General features: G+C 41.3%; 1 protein-coding gene across 4 annotated transcripts in view; it reads left to right on the forward strand.

Annotated features, from left to right (window-relative positions):
- Positions 1-22,222, forward strand: part of TEC (tec protein tyrosine kinase) — a 104,126-nt gene that overhangs the window by 13,860 nt on the left and 68,044 nt on the right. The window contains exons 1-2 of one of the 4 annotated variants that reach the window (XM_025179918.2): positions 8,592-8,935; positions 12,139-12,321. In XM_025179918.2, coding sequence (XP_025035703.1) covers positions 12,184-12,321 — 138 coding nt within the window. In that variant the 5' untranslated portion in view covers positions 8,592-8,935; positions 12,139-12,183. Of the gene's footprint in view, positions 1-8,591; positions 8,936-12,138; positions 12,322-22,222 lie in introns of those variants that run through there. The other 3 variants (XM_006113450.4, XM_025179919.2, XM_075930462.1) reach the window with 3 other exon arrangements.

The raw sequence follows: 22,222 nt of genomic DNA on the forward strand, positions 1-22,222 counted from the left end.
AGTGTTTAACCACCCTGGCAGTTAGGAATTTTTTCCTAATGTCCTACCTAAACTTCCCTTGTCGCATTTTAAAACCATTGCTTCTTGTCAGAAGTCAAGGAGAACAGTTTTCCCTCCCTCCTCCTTATAACAATCTTAGATACTTGAAAACTGTTATGTTCCCTTTCCATCTTCTCTTTCCCAGATTAAGAAAACCCAAGTCTTTCAGTCTTCCCTCACAGGTCATGTTTTCTAGACCTTTAATCATTTTGTTGCTTTTCTCTAGACCTTCTCTAATTTTTCCACACCTTTCCTGAAACAGGGAGTATAAACAGAGTAAGAGACAGACAGTATCTCCCTGAAGAATTACAATCTAGTGCAAAATGTTTTGAGAGAGTTGGCAATTTCTGCTGTAGCAATTTTTAAAATATGAACCACTATGCTAACCCTGTATTAGTACATAGATTGTTTACTACTGACACTGTACATTACTTTAACAGGATCTTAAAAATAACTTATTGGTAATACAGGGATTGAAAAAACTCTTGCAAATGAAATAATATTCTCTATCCACTTAAAACATGTGACATTGTCACTAGCAATAAAATAGTTGTGAATAAGTACTAATCAAATACATTTACATATGCCACATATAACATTTCAATACAGGACATTACTTTCACAACTATTTACAGTGCTCTAATGCATCTTGTATATTATACATACTTACAGAACTTACTGCAAGTTAAGAACTCAGTTTTTAAGACTGAGATGATAAAATCTGATCAGTCCTTCCTTTTTACATTATTCCATAACTTGAAAACAAGGGGCTGCTCTATAAGTTAATATAGGCATGTTGTCACAGCGTGGACTCACTGCCACAGCAGCTCCTGCTGGTAGCCCTGGGAATTAGCTTTTGTTTGCTCGCTGGACACCTTCCTCTAGCTGGTTTCTCCCTGTGTCCTGACTTCACTCTCCAGTCCAAACCAACATCACTCTTGGACCACAGTGTCCGCTCTAGTGTTTCTTGACCCCCTTCTGGGGGAGGGTTGGGCCGCGTTTATCAGTCTTTGCACTCCAGGCAACACTCAGTTCCCCTCCCAGAAAACATCAATTTCCCCTATATCCTCCTTGTCTCAGTGACCTACTGCCAGTCTTCATCTAGCCCCAGCCTCAGGGGCAAACTGCAGTCTGTAATGGCCACTCATCATTGGCAAGGGAAGGGGGGTGGACCTTCTATCTTTGCCTGCCCTGGCTTCCTCTCTGCAGCCCTAGTAGCTTCAGGCTGTGCATCCTGAGAGCTTGCCTGGCCAAATCTTCCCTAGCACTGCTTTACCTCCAGCAAGAGCAAGTCCTCCTTCTCTCTCTCTGGCTATGTCTAGACTAAGTCCCTCTGTCAGCAGAGGGATGTTTATGAAGCACTTCGAAAGTGCAAATGAAGCCGGGATTTAAATATCTTGCACTTCATTTGCATAATCATGTAATGGCGCTTTTTCGAAAAAGCGCTATTTCGGAATTGAAACCACAGTCTAGACACGGTTCTTTCGAAAATGGGGCATTTTTTCAAAAGATCCTGTAAACCTCAAGGTTCTGTAAACCTCAAGCACCCCGTTTTTGAAAGAACTGCTTCTAGACTGCGGTTTCAATTTCAAAATAGCGCTTTTTCGAAAGAGCGCCATTATGTGATTATACAAATGAAGTATGGGATATTTAAATCCCAGCTTCATTTGCACTTTCAAAGTGCTTCATTTACATCCTAAAGAGGGATGTAGTCTAGACATAGCCTCTGTGTCCAGGAGCCAGTCTTTATTTAGCCCCCAGCTGGGCCCTAATTAGCAATATCAGCCTCAGCTGGGGCTTCACTCTCAGCCCTCACTCAGGGCTGGGCTTTGCCCTCAAAGGGACAGTACAGGGCAGATGCCCTGTCACACACACATAAAACAAAAACTAAAACTTCTTTATACATGATAATTATTTTCATGTATTTAAAATAATTATTTTCATTCTTTCTTTTTAAGTGTGGTAGTGAGTGTGGTGCTGCAGAAGACACAAAACAAGCCAATCAGTTCTTAGTCCAAAGTATTTCTCGTTCATGAGGCAATAGGAAGAGGGCACACTAGGGAGCTGAGAGGAAAGAATAACTTGAAGTCAGCCAAGGGAATGAAATATTACCAGAGGTCAAAGTCAAGCGCTGTGCCTTTGTTAACAAAGAATTGGGATACATTTATGGCCATCTGTAATTAAACGTTAAGATAAGAGGACTCAAGTTTCATGCTACCAAGTGTAAACCCTTCATTTCTGATCTGAAGAAGGAATCTCCCTGTTGCTTCACCCAATTTGCCCAGTGAATTGTGGACATATTGTAACCTTTTATGGAAGCATGTAAGATAGGCCACTGTTAGAGGCAAGATATTGGACATGAATCACTAGTCCAGTTTGATAGGTAGCATGGATGAGTTTTAACATCTCTCTCTTTAAGAGGGACTATCTCTAATTTTCAGAATTATATTGACCATTTAACCAGTCTTATTATTGACAAATCTCTTTGGGTCTGGATCTGATAGTGAGCTATTTTTACTCCATTGTGACTACAGTCTTGAATGGAGTTACTTATGATTTACATTGAATTAAATGAGAATAGAACCGGGCCTTCTGTGTCCAGTAGTCCAATGGAGTTCAACGACTTGTCATTATCTCTTTAAGTCTATATATAGCAAGCCACAAGCTTAAAAAAGAAAAATATGGTAAGTTGTGAAAAACTTAGTGCCCCCCAACTGAGATTGTGTGCTTATGTTTTGCCCTCACAAAGAACTGAACGGTACTTTCATTCTGAAATCCTACTCATCTCAGAGAATCTGCAAGAAGCAAATTTTTCACCCAGATGCCCCTTTGCCTCTATGCTACTATTTTTTATCTCTTACCTTTACATTTTGTTTATCAAGTTATTTACCCTTACAAATAATTAATTACTTGTGTTCTTTAGGCAGTTATAGCTAGATATCCAATTTACACACTCAGGCCTATTTTCACAGAGATTGAAGGTTATGCACAACTTTGCTTACAGTTTTGAATTCTGTATGAAAATTTGACCAAGTCACATTTTTGTTGTTTAAAATAAAACCTAGCACATGTAAGAAAGGAGGGGGAGTTGGAGAGTCTCTGCTTTCATCAAAAGCAAACCAATATGTTTTGACTTCTTCTTTTTGGCAGCATAAAATACACTTAAAATATCCCTATTATGCATTTTTTTCCTATTTCCACTTTCAAAATCATATGACAGACTTTGGTAACAGTCAGTTTGCTATATTTATATTCCTGTGACATTTACCTTTTAAAAGTTTCATCCAATATACCAACATAAAGTGAGCACAGAAGTAGAAAATTTACATACCACTTTTCATCGCTTAACTAACATAGGGCCCTGTTCTGAAATTCTTACTGACTAATCGCACACTGGCTACTCAAAAGAGTAACTACTATTCAGTGTAAATGAGGGTTGCAGATTTGGGATCAGAATTGTGATATACTATCTTGTGAATAAGGGGGATGCGGTATACGTGGTAAACCTAGACTTGAGTAAAGCATTTCATGTCTTCTTGAATGACATTCTTTTCAATAAACTAGGGAAATACAACCTAGATGGGGTTACTTTAAGGTGGTGCATAACTGGTTGGATAACTATTCTCAAGAGTAGTTATTAATGGTTCACAATCATGCTGGAAGGGCATAATAGGTGGGGTTCCATAGGGATCAGTTTTGGGAACGGTTCTGTTCAATATCTTCATCAATAATTACATATTGGCATGGAGAGTATGCTTATTAAGCCTGCAGATGATACCAAGTTGGGAGGGGTTGCAACTGCTTTGGAGGATAGGGTCAACATCTAAAATGATCTGGACAAACTGGAGTAATAGTCTGAGGTAAATAGGATGAAGTTTAATAAGGACAAATACAAAGTACTCCACTCAAGAAGGAACATTCAGTTTCACACATATAGAATGGGAATTCACTATCTAGGAAGGAGTTCTGCAGAAAGGGATTTAGGGTCATAGTGGACCACAAGATAAATACGAGTAAACCTTATGATACTTGGGGGAAAAAAAAAGCAAACATGATTCTGGGATGCATTAACAGGAGTGTTGTGAGCAAGAAAAGAGAAATGATTCTTCCACTCTATTCTGTGCTGATTAGGTCTCAATTGGAGTACTGTGTCCAGTTCTGAGCACCATATATCAAGAAAGATGTGGAGAAATTGGAGAGGATCCAGAGAAGAGCAACAAAAATTATTAAAGGTCTCAAAAATATGACCTATGAGAGAAGACTGAAACAATTGGGTTTGCTTGGTTTGAAAAAGAGAAGACCAATAGGGACGTTATAGCAGTTTTCAAGTACCTAAAAGGGTGTTACAAGGAGGAGGGAGAAAAATTGTTCTCCTTGACCTCTGATGATAGGACAAGAAGCAAGGGGCTTAAATTGCACCAAGGAAGGATTAAGTTGGACATTAGGAAAAACTTCCTGACTATGAGAGTGGTTAAACACAGGAATACATTGCTTAGGGAGGTTTTAGAATCTCCATCACTGGAAATATTTAAGAGCAGATTAGACAGACACCTGTCAGGGATGAAGATGGTGCTTGGTCCTGCCATGAGGGCAGGGGACTAGACTTGATGATCTCTCAAGCGCTCTTCCAATTCTAGTATTCTATAATTCTATGATTCTATCTCTACATGCTATGAAAGTGTGCCCATCAGAACTCTGTGTTTCAAAACCCTTTAAATTGAAGCAGGGGCATTTATATCATTTTAATTCAAATTACATAATGTGTTTATAATCTTCACAGCACTGTATCTGCTGTTAGTTTGTACTGAAGGTACTTTCAAGCAATTCATTTGGCTGACTCTGTGGCAAAGCAAAGGCTAAAGAAGAGCAGTTGTACAGGATGGAAGAAGATATATTTAAAAAACACAGTTTTTCTGGATGGGAATCCATCAATTAAGCATAGCGGCTTTGCACCACAGAACATGAATTACCAGATAAATGTTGCCATACCTAAAGTGTAGACGAACTTGGAAAATACAGAATTTTGAGTTGGGATTTATTTTTTGTTTTGCTCTTCTGGGTGGCGACATCATAGGCATGCGCAGCACATTTCATTAGGGTGTGCACCCGAATAATTTTTTTTAAATGTACTCTTTGACCCCCATTAGCCACACCCCCTGACCTCTATTAGCCATGTCTCTGGGGGTAATACTTTTGGGGCAATATGGACACATGACCAGAAATAAAAGGTGTCCCCCCCAAGGACTTTTCCCACCATTCTCTTACGAATAGGGATTAGTTTGGCCCTCACCAACTGCCCCCCATGCAACTATCCTGCAATTCCTTTAACCCAACGTGTGTGACATTAACTCGGGCGGTGAAGAGGCTGGGGGAAGTGTCCCCTCTAAGAGTTTCCTCTCAGGAGCACAATACATTTTGTGTTGTGCACCAGTACTGAGTTTGTGGCTTGTTTGGATGTGCCACTGTGGCACCCAAGTTATTAATAAGTATCTTGTAAACCTCTACCCTTTCCCTCTGCTGCCATGTCTCCTCCCCTTGCTCCATCAGCTCCCCTGGTGCCTGCTGCCCCCAACCCCCCACCCTCCTCTGCTGTCCTGACTCCTGCCATTCTCACTGCCCTTAGCCTTCTTAAGACCTGCCCCCCTCCACCAGCCCTTCTCTCCCCGCCTGTGCCCACTCCTCCAGTAGCCCCACTCTGATCATGTGAGCTACCCCTCCTCATCCCCTCTCCTAACACCTCCCACTACACTCCTGCCCTGCCTCTCTCCTCTGGTGCTGGTCCCTCCCCTGCAGGTGTCTGCCCTTCTGCTTCACCCCCAGAATCCCCTGGCACCTGTACCTTCCCTACCCCTGTACCCTCCTGGTGCCTCCCCCTTCCCTCACTGCCCCTGCCCCCTGTGCCCTCTTTTTCCCTGATGCCCACCCCCTCACCACCCTCTGCCTCCGTCCTCCTCATTCCCCTGTGTCCTCACACATGCCTTGCTTGATCCCTGCCTTCCTCATGCCCACCCCTTCTTTCAAGCCTTCTCCCGGCACCTTCCCTTCTTCCCTTTAGCGCCCCAAAGCCCTTCCCCTCTCCTCTCCTAGCATCATCCTGTCCCCCCTCTCACTGACACTTCCCCTCCTGCCCTTTTCCTCATTGTCTCCACTTGGCCCCCTGGCATTTGTCTCTCTCCTCCACTCTGTCCCTTGGTGTCTTCTCCTTTCTTCTCCTGACCTGCCCCCTTCCCCTCAGCACAAGCCCCTTCTTCTCTGACCCTTTCCCCCTATTTTTCCCTCCTCCTCCAGCAGCCGCCAGCTGGTCTGAAAGGGTATGTCTACACTACCCCGCTAGTTTGAACTAGCGGGGTAATGTAGGCATACCGCACTTGCAAATGAAGCCCGGGATTTGAATTTCCCGGGCTTCATTTGCATAAGCGGGGAGCCGCCATTTTTAAATCCCCGCTGCTTCGAACCCCGTGCAGCGCGGCTACACGGGACTCGAACTAGGTAGTTCGGACTAGGGTGCCTATTCCGAACTACCGGTACACCTCGTTTCACGAGGAGTAATAGTAGTTCGGAATAGGAACCTAGTCCAAACTACCTAGTTCGAGCCCCGTGTAGCCGCGCTGCACGGGGTTCGAACCAGCGGGGATTTAAAAATGGCGGCTCCCCGCTTATGCAAATGAAGCCCGGGAAATTCAAATCCCGGGCTTCATTTGCAAGTGCGGTATGCCTACATTACCCTCCTAGTCCGAACTAGGAGGGTAGTGTAGACATACCCTCACAGAGTTCTAGGGTCGCCCTGACTGTCGCCCTTCTGGTGCTCCCCCTATTATGTCTCTTAGGTTTCTCAGCCCCCTTTTGGGCCACAAACCTCTACCCCGCACTCTCTGGTTCCCAAAGTTCCAGCAGTCTCCCCATCACCTGGTGCCTGCACCGGGTCCAACTCATAGGGTTGCCAGGTGTCCGGTTTTCTACCGGACAGTCCAGTTTTTGGGCCCTCTGTCTGGTAAAAAAAAATCCAGAAAATACCGGACACATGCAATGTCTGGTATTTCCTGATTTTCCGGCTGGGCGCCAGACTGAAGCCTGGTGGTGGCGGGGGGAATGACTGGAAGGTTGGGCACAATCGGCACTGGGAGCCTCTAGTGGGGGAGGGGGAAGCTAGCGGGGGATCAGGGGCCGCAGGGCTGGCCGGGAGGAAGGGGGAGCTGGGAGGAAGGAGGTGCAGGAAGCAGAGCTGGGAGGGGGGGTTGAGGAACACGGGGTTGGCAGGGAGGAAGAGGGAAGCTAGGAGGAAGGGGGGATGGGAAGCAGCTCTGGCGGGGTGGGGGTCAGCTGTGCTGCCCCCGACCCCCCGCATTGCCCTGACCCAGCCGCGCTGCCCCCGACCCCGGGCCAACCGCGCTGCCCCCGACCCCCCCCCCAGGCCAGGCCAGGCCAGCCACGTTGCCCTGAGCCAGGCCAGCTGCGCTGCCCCCGACCCTGGGCCCGCCACGTTGCTCCCATCCCCTGCCTGGGGACAGGCACACCCCCCACTTTCCCACCCGGGGTTTAAACTTGCCTCGCTTGCTGGGGAGGCGGGGTGACGATTCTGCTCCCTGCTGCCTGTTTCCATGGGGTCCTAAGACCCACCGGTTTTAGCCACGCACGCGTGGCAAACCCCACGCATCATCCCCTTTGAAACATTAGGGTGTGCCTGGGCACACCCGGCACACCCCGTTCGCACGCCTATGGGTGACATGCAGATTTTGTCAAACATTTTTCTGATAACATTTGAGATTGTTGGTGAAAAGCTTACTTTCAGACCTCCACTGTTTTTCTGGCCCACTCTGCCAGACTCCCTTATGACCCATCCAGACACGCTAGTCAAATTATGTTGGGTCGTGGGCATCAACAGTTTTCTTCAACTGGGTCATGAGAAAAATAAATGAATACCACTGCAGTAAGACATTATTTAGAAGTAGATAAGTGCAGGCCAGATTTGGTTGCCTGATTCCCTTACTGTTTACTGGAACATCCACTTTGAAGTGCTAATCATCCCTTAACATTAAAGCTAGGAAACATTTCTTTAGCTGGTATGGATGTTTTAAGAGTTCATCACCAAGTTTACCATAAACAATTATTCCAATGACAGACTACAATGCAATGGTTGGAAATGGGAGTAGGAGATCTGGGTTCCAGGACAAGTTCTGCTTCTGACTCATAATGTGATGCTAGTCAGATTACTCAACCGCTCCATGCCTCTTCCTCCTCTGGAGAAAGGGAATGCTGATATAGATCTTTATAAAGAGCTTTTATCTCTACAGATGACAAGTGCTGTATAATTGTCAAATATTATTATACTGACAGATTTAGGAGAAAGGTTTCTACCTACTGGTATTTGTTCCAAGGAATCAAATAAGCATGTTTTGATGCTTATACACTTGCATATCTACAAGTGCCTCATGTAAAGTTACCTCGTGTATTGACACAGAATTCTGATACTTAAAGTTGGAAGGTATTAACAGTTTGATGTTTTTCAGAGGTGCTGAGCACTGTCTGGTCCACGAAAGCTCATCACCTATTAAACCATCTTGTTAGTCATTAAAGTGCTACATAGTTTTTCCTTTTGTTCTGTGGTAGTAGTGAGTACTCACCAACTCTGCAAATTAGACTATAATTGCTACCATCTGAGAGAGGCCTGCAAGAACAGGGACAGATCCTTGACAACAGGTATTGTGAAAACCTGGAAGGGTGGCACCCCGAAACTCTCACAAGTGACTGGAACAAGATGAGTGATGTGTCAATAGAGGGCAGTTTCAGTTTCTAAAGAATGATTTTAGTAGTAAGCAGAATGCTTGTAGGAAGTTACAGAAGGAAAAATTAAAAACCTGCAGTGAAGCACTAGTATTGACATTTTGGTTACGTACAGGTAAGTTTGACAATGTTAGATTCTCTTCTAAGAACTGGGGCAATTTTGAAAAAAAAAAGTTGCCAAACAACATGTGAGGGTTTTTAACTTCCTTTTAGTAATGGAAGTTGTAGATAAGAAGCCCCACTGCTTTAAAAATGTACAGGTACGTACTCCACTAGAGATTCTATACCAAATCCTGGTAAACTCCTCAAATAGTAATATGTTGTTAGAATTATGTGAAATGGGGAGTTGGTTCCTAATTATAGAGGTGTGAATTTAACAGTGTTTCAGTCTAAATACCACCAGTAGCAACTGAGTATTGTATTTCCTCAATGTTGATAGTGATTGTTTTTTTTTAAATGCATCGTCTTTAACCTTATTTTTGTCAAAAGGTTTTTTATTTGTTTTTGTGTGGCTTAGTACCGAATAGTCTTGAGTTGGTGATGGCTGGTAATGAAATGAGACTTTGTAGAAGCACCAGTTTTTAACTCATGGTTGATTTTGCTTTTGTCTTACATTCCTCTGTGTGTTTTAGTTGATTAAAACAAAGATTAGAATGAGGGGATTATAAACTGAGGCAAATATTTATTGGTATAATTTGCACCTGCTGCCACCTGGAACAGGAATTGGTGTAAGAGAGAGCATGATGGGGGCATGTGTGTATATGTGAGAAAGAGAGATTGCAGTTGGCTAAGCAAGGAAGAAATTATAGACAGGGATGTTTTAAGATGGACTGCAGTCAGAACTGGTAATTTTTAAGTAATTAAAACAAATATTTTCTTACCTGTCCTTTCCCTATCAACTCCATGATCTTTTCTTTTTTAAACAAGGAGTGTCAAACTCATCCCCAAATTTGGTGCCTGAGTTAGTGATGTGAGCAGACAAGATGAGCATGAGTTACAACAATCTTTCTTCACTACAGGAAAGATGTGTGATCAGATGATCAGCAAAATGAAATTTGTATATGTCTGCCTGTGCATGCATGTGTGTGTGAGAGAGGGAGAAAGTTCTTGCCATTTTTTAGATAACTACATATTAATGTATTTATAAGAATATAAAAGTACCACTTCCATTTTTATAATCTTATATACATAAATTCTAACCCATTTTCATAGTTTTTAAATTTACATATAAATCGTAGACTAAATTTATAATATATGTACAAATATACAGTATTTTGATAAGATGGGATATGTGCACTGAGAGAATCTATATATCTGTGCAGGTAAGCAGGTAGATATATGGCAGGGGTAAGAGAGCAGGTAGCACAAATAAAAAGAGGCGTTCAGTGACAGGACCAGACCAGGAGAAGAAGATGTAAAGGTTATAATTTCACTTGCTGTCACCATAAAACACATTTTACATTAAACACATTTTAAAATGTATAAATTATTTGGTTCAAGACAGAGACTAAAGAACAAGAAGGTAGACTGGGCAGTGACATAGGTGCTCAAATTTTATTTAAAATTCATTATTATAATGCAGTATTGAGGGCTCACAACATTTGAATATTTTTAGCACTATATTATGAGATTGTCATTTTATCCATATTAGATCTGAAAAGTCTACCAATAATTTATGAGGACAAACATGCATGCATTTCCTGAATGAATTTTGAAACACTGGTGTGTGCAATGATGTGTTAATGGACTTGGACGCTGAATTCTCTTTTTCATTAATGGGAAGGTCTTTGCCTCCATGCACATGATAAATAAGAGCACAAATTAGAATCTTTAGAAAGCTGACAACACCTGTTGTAGATAGAAGGAAGAATACTCACTTGCTGATTTGGGGAACTTTCAGTATTTGCCTCGAGCTTGCTTTTTAATAAACTTGGACATTTCTCGTCATCAGTGCCTCATGTGAGAGCTCATTTTTAATCTTAGTTTTCATAGGACATTTTGGCCCAAATTTTCAAACATGTCCACTAATATTCAGGGCTTTAGTTTTGGAGTCCTCAACTTGAGACATTGAGACTTTCAGAGATATTAAACACCCACAATTCCATTTGGCTGGTATCAGTTACAGAGGTGAGACTCTTGAACAGGTCGGATATCTACATAAAAAACCCTGTGAGTTCCCTGACCAAGATTTTCAAAGGTGACTAACAATTCTGAGTACTTAAATAGTTAGGTGCCCAATGTGAGATAGTTTAAAAGGGCTTGATTCTGAGAAACAGGTACTTGGCACTTTCTGAAGTTGGACTCCCCAAACTTACGCATCCCAAATCACTAATAAGTTCTGAAAATTTTGTCCAATATAATGTATAAGGTCAATTTTCAAAACATGATCGCTATTGATGCATATTTAATTTTATGCATACATGGTAAATGCAAAGTTGCATGTGCACAAATGGAGGCCATTTTGAAGATGTGGCCCATTGTATCTAAAACAAATGTCAGAATGAATTGTTACTGATTGTGCTACTTTTGTTTTGTATTCCTATCTTGAATTCCTGCTTCTTACCTGACTTTGAACAATAGTTTCCTGTTAAACTTATGACTTTTATTTAAAGAGATATGATCCATGAGAGAGCTATAAAAATAAAGTTAAGGGTCATGAAAGATTTTCTTCCAATTGTTGAAGCTATGATCAGCCTTTGTAGGACATAACTATTATCCATATATACTTCTTATTTTGCAACAGTTTTAAATGTCTGTTTATCTGAAGTATCTATATAGGTTTATGGTGTATATTATTTAGAGATAACAAATATCATAAGGCCTCTAACCGACACCAATCCTGTGCATATGATCTCTTACACCAGCCTTGGCTAATTAACAGTTTCAGATGTACAGTGCATACATTTTCAGGAAAACTTATGCCTAAGTTCACAGTAAATATGGAGTTGTATGTAGCTCATGGAAACTGTAGATCTAAAGTACACAGTATTCTATTATGATCCATAAATTGTCCATACACAAGATGCAGGGTCCTGCAAAGTATGCCATTTTTTTTTATCAGGAAGGTGTAGCTCTCGGGCTTCTGGAAGTGTGCCAGTTTAGCCCTCATTTGAATATTCCTGTCTAATAGTTAACTTTCTTAATTTCCAGGATATTGGGTCTGAGTTATATTTTTCCAAGTTCTCAGGTAGCTGCACATAAAAGATACCTCCATTTTCATTGCAACAATACAGTCTACCTTAATCTATTGGCCTGTTTTTTACCCAGACGTTTATGATCGTATAGTAAATCGCTCTCTTTTCCCACTCCCCCTTTCAGTATTTGATATTCAATGGCTGGAAACGGAGCTATCAAGTGGCTGAAATGAATATGAACACTATCTTAGAAGAGATTCTGATTAAAAGATCACAACAGAAGAAAAGGACATCTCCGTTAAATTACAAAGAGAGGCTGTTTGTGCTTACAAACTCAATGTTGACATACTATGAAGGTCGAGCAGAGGTAGGAGATAAGGTTTTATATTCCATCACCTTTGTTCTTTATTGAGAGAAATGCTTGCTTTTTTGTATTAATGGTTTTCTTCCTGCAATATATTGAACCTTGTCTGTTCTGGGAGGTGTGATGGCTGTATGTAACATCACTTGTTGTTTCTCTGACTGATAGCACAGAGTTATGGAGGTGTAAATGGTAAAGCAATTACAAAGTAAATGTAAACAAAGATCTAATCAAAGTCTCTGTCAACTATTAATCTCTAAAATTATTATAATCTCTCTGAGAAGCATTTAAACCAGGATGGTAATCTCAGCCTCCTGAGTACTGTGTGAGAGAGGCTTAAGCTACAGTAGGAACTTTAATGGTACCCCATTTCCTACAGGACACTAGTGCTACACCCCTTGTTGGGCCTCACAGACGTCTTCACCTACAGAGTCAGTACAGGACCTCACATAAGTGCTGCCCCTAACCCTCTCCCCAGGAACACACAAAAACCTCTCACCTGAGTTAGGTGGTTTAGGTCTGCAATCCAGGATAGCAGACACTGTTCAAGATAAAGGGTAGAGACTGGCTTCTACTTTTTTGGTAATCTGCCCATTTTTTACTTTGCGTCTTCCCACAATTTTCACTTTGTGCCAGAAGGACTGACAAGTTCTTTCACAGTTCATTGGGAAAGAACCATAAAGGTCTGTACAAAAACCAATGGGGTTATGCGTTCAGATGTTCTAGCAACTCACATTTGGGAGAGCTGCACCAGTGAGGACACTGTAACATGGTATGATTTTGCACTATGGCTATTCACACACAGACTAGGCAGGGTGCTGATCACCTGGGCTAACCCTGCAATGAAGAGTTGCACCAAGGAGAGAGGCACCAGTTGCATACACAGAGTACACAGGCAGGCTACATTACAGCAGCATCACTGTGTTTGCTCATACAGTATTATATACAAAAGAAAAAAACAACAAATGGTCTGGTAGCACTTTATAGACTAACAAAACATGTAGATGGTATCCTGAGCTTTCGTGGGCACAGCCCACTTCTTCAGATGACCAGAGTTAACTTTTGTTAACTATACAAAAGACTAAATGAAAAGAACATTGAGATGGTGAAGTCAAGCGTTTTGCAGAAGTTGGGAAAGATGGTGATTAAAATTGCTTGTCAGTTGTACAACCCCATGTAGACTTTTCCCCTCTTATGACAGACTTACCTTCCTTTTGAAGTTATCTAATGTAAATATTGAGTGAAACAGCATTTGATGTGAATAACACAGATTAACTAAATTGTGCTCTCCTTTATATTAGTATACTAATTTAAGCACAGTTACTGAAATGAAGCAGAAACAACAAGCTTGTTCTTTGCTACACTGGCAGCTGGACCACTGTCAGCCCCAATTAGCTATGGTCAGCAAAAAGTCATTTTTGTGGTTTAGACAAATCCTCTGATTCTCACACTCAAGTGATCTCTAGAATCATTTTTATTGGATAGCCTGAACCTGATATTGACAAAAGCATTTTCAAAATCAATGACTGGATTCTCCGTTCTGCTTAGATCACTTTGTGCAGTTTAAGCGGCAGAAACTAGTCTTAAATGGCTGGAGATAGCCAGTGGAGAATTCCTTTTGTTCCGCAGAAAGGGATCTAGAGGTCATAGTAGACCATAAGCAAAATATGAGTCAACAGTGTAAAGTTGCAAAAATAACCAACATTAATTCTGGAATGCATTAGCAGGCGTGTTGTAAGCAAGACATGAGAAGTAATTCATCCATTCTATTCTGTGCTGATTATGTTGGTCCAATTCTGGGATCAACATTTCAGGAAATATGTGGACAAATTGGAAAAAAATCCAGAGAAGCGCAACAAAAATGATTAAAGGTCTAAAAAACATGACCTATGGGAGAAGACTGAAAGAATTGGGTTTGTTTAGTCTGGAAAAGAGAAGACTGAGAGGGGATGTGATAACAGCTTTCATGTAGCTAAAAGGTTGTTACAAGGAAGAGGGAGAAAATATTCTCATTAACCTCTGATGATAGCACAAGAAGAAATGAGTTTAAATAGAAGCATGAGGGGTTTAGGTTGGACTTTAGGAAATACTTCCTAACTACTAGGATGGTTAAGCAATGGAATAAATTGCCTAGTGAAGTTGTGGAATCATCACTAGGAGATTTTTAAGAGTAGGTTAGAAAAACCCCTATGGGGGCTGGTCTAGATGATGCTTGTTCCTGCCATGAGTGCAAGGGACTGGATTCAATGACCTCTTGAAGCTTCTTCCACTCCTATGATTCTGTGATTCCACTTGCAGAAAGTTGGTGGAGGTGGCTCAGTTGCCTCTTGAACCAGCTGTCCCATCCTGGGTGTGTAAGAAGAAGAAAGGGTACAACAGGGAGGTTCAAAGGCACAGTGGAGTGGAGCCCCATTGTGGTGGATCCTCCCCTGGATTACAGCATATTACAAAGTTTACATCCAAGCCAGGTTTTACAGTAGGCCACTTGCTGCTTTAACTTCCACTGGGGGTATGCAGCCAAAGACCAGAAAGCTTCAAGCTGACCCTAGCAGCCGCCATTCTCCACTACTGAGCAGATCTCAGACATACTGGAGGTTCAAGGCCCAGATGTATACTTGTATTACTATATTGACTATGTAGTTACCAGGTGTACTTGTGTTGGGACATGGATTAATCTCTCCATTTTCTGTTCATGTGGCTCTGGTTTCAAAAGTTTCTTCGAACAGTTACCTAACCATGCATGCCTTGTCTCACTCAGTTAATTTCACCATTATTTTGAGCCAGAAATTAATGCCTTTTACTGCTCACCCTGAGGAACCTGTCTTTTTTGTCTGAAATTCTTTTGGATGCTAATTGGGCTTCCATTGATTTGACTCAATCTGCATTCTCTGTGGATTCTAAATTTGGAAAGGCAGGATGCATTTTTTAGTAATTTCCATTTAACAATATCTCTACTCTATATTAAATAGAGATTATTAATATATGAAGGTAGCTCTGAAACACTGATATTAGAGGTCCTTTGTGTTGCTAAATAAATGAAGTGGAAGAGAGTCTGTTTTCAGGTTTCTAGCAGAGGTTATAGATCTTTGTCTACAGTAAGTTAGTTGATGGTATATCTGTAAACTAGATCATGTCACATCTGATGATTCAATATTAAAATAGTCACAGTGCTTCTAGTTATTATATCTTACTGTATTTGAATATAATAGTTGAAGGGTTACTTCTCAATCAGTTATGTGGTTGAAATACAAAGGTTGAATTTTGTTGATGAAGGAGAGATATGGATATAGCATAGAGCTAAGCTAAGGATTAAGGTTGATGTTCACAGTTAAGATTGATGAGTAAGACTGGGCAATTATCAAGAGGATATCGTAATATCTGCGTTCAGTTACAGTGGTATCAGTGTAACGCATTGTGATGCATTAAATAACTCTGGGCCATCATCTACTTCTGGATGCACATACACAACTCCCCAAATAGCCTATAAGGCTGAGGTCTGAAATCCTGACTCAGGCTACGTCTAGACTGCAGAGTTTTTGCGCAAAAATGACTGTTTTTGCACAAAAACTCGCAGAGCAAGTCCACACTGCAAGCGCATTTTTGCACAAGAAAATTGACAGTAAATCAGAAGAAGAGAGGGATTTTTGAACAATAGTTGTTCCTCTTTCTACGAGCTCTTGTTCAAAAAGGTGTGTAAGGATGGGAAATGGGGGTTTTTTTTGCACAAAAACAGCCTATGGAAAGAAGCACAGGTGCCCTGGTGGCCATTCTGTTAATGGCAATCAGAGCTTTCTTGCGAGAGAGCGTCTTTCAGTCTGGACGCTCTCTTGCACAAAAGCGCATCGCTTTTCCCATGTGCTTTTGCAGTGTGGAAGATCTCTTCTGCAAAAAGCTTTTTGCGCAAGAAGCCTGCAGTCTACACATAGCCTCAGTGGGTGTTTTCCTGAGGAATTACCAAGTAAAAAATGAATGAGGAGCCTACAACTTGACTTCAGTTGAATGACTGGGTCAGTCCCTTAAAAAGAACTCAGTTAATGTGCACAAGAGAAATGGATTGTTCGTGACTATACATAAACAAAGTTAGATACAGAAGTGGAAAATTTTATATATATAACAACAAAAGGCAGCCAACCATGGAAACATTTATTCTTGTAATGCTAGTGTGATTTCTAATGAATTGTACTGTATGCAGTCATCAGTTGGAGTACATTTGATCCTTCACATCAAGTTATGCAGAAAACAGATTTTATTCTTGGTTTGACATGTCTTACCTATAATAATGTGTCGTAATGCTATTTAAATAATGAAAGCTGTCTAATAACTATAATGTATTAAATAAAACAGTGTTTTCATGTGTTATTTTATCTGTTCTTAACCTGCTAATTGTGTCTTTATATCTATCCTTAAGCAACTTAGTCAGAACAAACTTATCAGGACAGTGGTACAACATATTCATGGTGAATCTGCATTCTACTGTCCTCTAACAATGTAAAAGTATTAATTAAGACACAGGCACTGTAAAAAGCTGTTGAAATTGAGATGATGTGCAGAGCTTAAGTGTGTTTTTGTGGTGGATAGGGGTGAGTGTCACAGACCTGTTCAGAAATAAGTAAAATATTGAGATTGTTGCTGAGAAGCACCCTTCAAATATTATCTTTACCAAAGCTGCTGCTGCTACCAGAGAGCCTTTCCACTTAACTCATTATCTAATCATGTCACTAGTGCTTTATCAGTTAAACAAATCTGCATCATCAGGAAAAAGGGAACGTTTTGCAGATTAGTTTAAGCAGACAGTTTTTTAAAAGGGAAACCACATACAGTACACTGCATGAAACTGCATGAAACTTTGGGGAGGGAAAATTAGAGCCACGTATGCTTGGGCAAAGCGTTAGATTTATGAATAGTACCCAGGCAATTTTTGCGTTCTTAGTAAGCAGATAGAATCTTTGTTTTAAAGTTAAATTTCTTGAAGATATCCTGCTTTTAGAGAATTGGGAGAACAAAGAGCTTTATTTAAAGTGAAAAAGGACACAAAAAAGCTCAATAATGGAAATACACCAAAGAAAGGTTTAGCTTAATATACTGTGATGAGAAATGTAAGAACTAGTTAGAAAGGAAGGATGTTCTGTTATGGTTAAAGATGGCTTCCATTCTTGGCTGTATTGCTCAGATACTGTGAAATTATTGTGTGGGTGTTGGAAGATCGCATGACTACCTTACAGTATTGTACTAGCGACACAGAAGTAAATCAGTGACTGATTAAAATCCCCCAAACTCCACTAATCTCTTACGGGTTGAACACTGTGTCAGTTTTGGAAAGAAACTTTACAGTCAATTTTCACATTGCAAAAGTGGCCAATTGGAATTGAAGATGATAGAAAATTTTCTGCAGATTTGCTCATCACACATGCACTAGAGATGGAAGTTGGAGAAAATGACCATTGTCCCCCGTTTTAAAACTTGAGCATGTTCACAGATGGGGATGCCAGTTAAGTAGTGTGGGCAGCTGCTCCCTTGAGGAGCACCCCTGGATTGCAAATGCCTACAGGTTCACTTGAGCATGAAGGACAGGCAGCCTGCTAGTGCTTTGAGCAGACCCCAGAGTTTCTTAAGAAGCCTGTTCTCACAGTAGAGCCATGACAGTGCTGTCAGCCACCGTTGCTCTGGGTGGGAGAAGGCACAAGTAAATCAATGCACCCTCTGCACTTACAGCTGGTGAGTGGGAACACTGGGAAGATGGGGTGGAATGAGAATCCACCTTCATTGCTTTCTGTATGGGTTCACAATGGGATTTAAAACATTACATTGCTGAATTTTGCAATGCTTAACTTTCAGGCACCTTGTAATCATGGAACAGTGCAAGGACCCTCAAACCTAGGCTCCCAGTACAATGAGTAGGGAGAGTCGGATGCATAAGAATGTATCTGGGCAGAGCTCATTCCTACTGGTGGCCCTGCCTAGGGAAAATCCACTGCTCTGCTGCTTCCTACCTCCCAGTCATTACTCAGGATGATGTGGCCACAAGAGAAGCCATTGGTGATTGCATGCGGCTATGGTGGCTGCACTGAGAAACAGTGATCTAGATAATTACTACATTATGTTTTATAAATTGCAGCTGGATTCACTGACTGCTATGTATCCTCTTCAGATGTCTTGAAAATATAATATAGCAGAGGTGTTTTGATGAGGAAACAAACTAGAGAAACTAAGATGCTTTTATGATGAAAATATCCCCAAATACACAATCCACAGAGCCCAGGATCAGCTGGGCAGTCCCTAGCTGACCCTGGGCTCCACGGCAACTGCCACTTTGAAATGCCTGAGGCAGCATTTTAAAGAGGCAGCCGTGAAGCCCAGTGTCAGTTGGGGACTACCAGATGATCCTGGGCTCCCGTGGCAGCAGAACTCAGGGTCAGCTGGGTCAGCTGATCCCAGGCTCCTAATGTGCTGCCCCTCTGAGGTGCCGGGGTGGCGTTTTCAAGGGGCAGCGTGATGCAGAGCCCGGGATCAGCTGGGGACTTTAGCTGATCCTAGGCTCACACTGAAGATTGCATTACAATCCTAATCTCTATAGATTTCTACTGATCAGTCTTGATTTCTCCTGTAGGATCAGTAGCCATAGGAACTGATACACCTGTAGACCCTTTCCTCTATTCCAAATCATAAGGATTGGAAATATTAGGAACTTTTTGAAAGTTTGCAACTCTAATTTCCACCACTGCCTGCAGGAGCTGGAGAGAGGCCACGACACTGACTGGCACAGCTCTTTTAGATAGGTTGAAATGCAAATGTGTGTTGCATGCTCCACAAGGATAGAAACAGTCACCCCCAAAGCAGACATAGTGCTTCCTGGAGCTCTTGTTGGGTTGAGTCCATGAATTTCTCAGTGCAAGGATGTGGCTTTATTCCACAATCCCAATCTATTCCGTTACATATAATTTAGATTTTTGTGTTATTTAGCACATTTTTATGCAACTGGGCATAGTTACTTTCACCCACAGTAGTTTTTTTCCAGCATTATTTAGCAAACGAAGTAAGAAATCAGAATTATGGAACTGCTATCAGGATATGTGAGGGGAAACAACTCATTTGTAGAGGTATTTAGAGGAGTATGAGTTTACATTTGAGTGAATACCAGACACTGCAACGATATAAACAATAAAGAAATAAGTGAATCTTCAGGATCTCATATTTAAGTGCAATATGAAGATGCTATTTTTAACAATCACTTTTTATCGAGTATATTTTGGTTATTCCTCTCCCAAACAGTTGATGAGACCTTTCAAAAGTCATGACATTTTATATCAGGAACTCTCAAATATTTTTCATGCTATAAAACATCTAAATCTGGAGATTTTATCTTGAAAATCCACATTTCCAATCCACAATTGTGTAACGTCCCTATGATGACTACTGTAATTGTTTCCACACAGTAAATAGTATTAGAAAAAGATTTACTTCTTTTATTGCAATTTAGTAGCTGAAGACAAGCAAGAGCCAGCATCACGTGACTAGCCAACTCTGACTGAACCACCAGCAAATCTTCCTTCAGCTCACAATTTGAGAACCACCGTTTGCTATATCAGTAACAGTTCTACCTACATTGCCAAGATATCAGTGTTATCCTACTGTTAGAGCTCCCTGTTCAGTGTGAGCAATGAGAAAATCAAGCAGCTATGTCATATGTGAAGTCCCTCTCCCAGATCCTGCACTCTCTTCTACACTGATCCTCCAGGTCACAACCCCCGCCCAGACCTGGCACCTCCTTCTCCACTCCATTCCCAGGTCATAACTCTCTCTTTCACCTAACCTTCATCCCAGCCTCTACACCTCCTCCATTAATATCACTTGACCACTTACCAAATTCTTGGAATGGCCCTCATCAACACTTATTGCCAATATATGTTTGGGGGACTAAAGACACCTGGAAATCATATGGATAAGTCTCAGCTAGTCCTCAATTCTGACCTACTCCCTATAATTCTTCACCAGACCCTTTCCAGAGATATAGCTCCTCTTCTCCCTCAAGAGCATAAGAGTTTACAGTCTAAATATAAGTTGAGACAAGAGGTATCCCCAATAGAAACAGATGGGTATTGTTTGTGGCGGGGGGGAGGAGGGTCAAGCAAAGTCTCACCAAGGGCTGGTGATGGGTTTAACAGCTATACTTTGTTTAGGATAAATGTAAGACACAATTAAGCTCTTCTATAGAATAAAGACATCTGAAATAATAGGAGCCACCAATCACACTGGCTGGAGCAGCTCCTGATCTTGTGTGCCAACTTCAGTGCAGACTGTCAAAAAGCAAAAACGTCAGACTGGTTATGTTTTCTATTCTTTGATTTCATCAGCCCAGTAACAAGTATGAACTCCCAGAACACTGTGATAGTCTTACCATGGAATCCCAGACAGTCCCCTGCTACATTCTAGTCCAGTGTTTCTCAAACTGCGCTCCGCGGAGCCCCAGAGCTCTGTGAGACATCTCCAGGGGCTCTGCAAGGTTGACAAACTGGAAACATCGCTAGATACAACACATACAGTCAGTGGACTGCTGGGACTCCGCATAAATTTTTACGCATGTAAAGGGCTCCAGAGCCCAAAAAGTTTGAGAACTGCTGTTCTAGTCTATCTTGCCATCCAAATAAGCTTGACTCTGTGGTTGATTGTCATTTTATACCAAAGATCACACAATATTCAGGTTACTCACAGTTCCAAAGGACCAGTCACTTATCCATTTGCATCTTAGATCTCACACAAAGACAACACTTAGTCAATCCTATAGTAAACTAACTAAGGATATAGGCCATGACCACACTACAAAGTTAAATTGACCTAAATTATGTTGGAATACAGCTGCTGCCAATTATTTCACTCTTGCATGTCTACACTTTGTTTCTTCTCTCAGAAATGTACTTCTTACCAGGAGCAATTGTATTGGCTGTACTGTCAGTGTGGGGGGCATTGTGGGATGGCTTTTGAAAGCCAGTAATAGTCTAAGATGTGTCTAAGGTGGTGTAGCAGGGCAGTTACTTTGGTGGAAGAGAGATTTTAAGCATAAATACTTCCATAGTTAGGTCAACCTAAGCTGCCTTGTGTTGACCTAATTCTGTAGGGTAACTCAGATCTTATTAACTAAGAAAAATACATAGTTATTGACAAGGTCAAAACAGATAAGCATAACACACTAACAAAGGAATTACAGTGAGGCTTCAAAAAGTAATAGGAATTTCTATTGTAAGCAAAGTCTGAATATGCTTTAGGGGCTAAATTAGGCAAAAAAGCCTAGGATCCCTGGCACTTGCTTAGAAATTCTCTCCCAACAGAGTTCAAACAACAAAAGAATAATAAATTTTCATTAACAGACATTAAAGCTGTGATGAATTCAAGCTTCCTTCTATTGAGTTGTAGGATTCAATAGTCCTGTCCATCAGGAATAATACTTTCTGTAGGAATCCAGCATTTTGCATTAGGTGAAGCGTTCCCTCACATTTGCTAAATTACATAGTTTCAGAACAAACATTTTACAGTTAGGGTGTGTCTAGACTACAAGGTTTTGTCAACAAAAGTCTACTTTTGTCGACAAAACTATATCTGTGTCTACACTACTGCCAAGTTCTGTCGACATAATGTTGACAGAACTCAGCGTTTTGTCGACGGCAGTAAACCTCATTCTATGAGGAATAATGCCTTTTGTCAACAGAGTTCTATTAACAGAAGGCGTTATTGCATCTACACTGTCCTTTGCATCTACACTCTCATGTCGACAAAGCGGCTTGCTTTGTCGACAGAACTGGATGTAGTCTAGATGCTCTTTGTCGACAGTATCTGTCGACAAAGCCTCTGTCGACAAAAGCCTGTAGTCTATACGTACCCACTGAGAGCAAACACATAAGCGCTACTTTATAGC

This window comes from Pelodiscus sinensis, chromosome 5, assembly GCF_049634645.1.
Source record: "Pelodiscus sinensis isolate JC-2024 chromosome 5, ASM4963464v1, whole genome shotgun sequence".
NCBI classification, from domain to species: Eukaryota; Metazoa; Chordata; order Testudines; family Trionychidae; genus Pelodiscus; species Pelodiscus sinensis.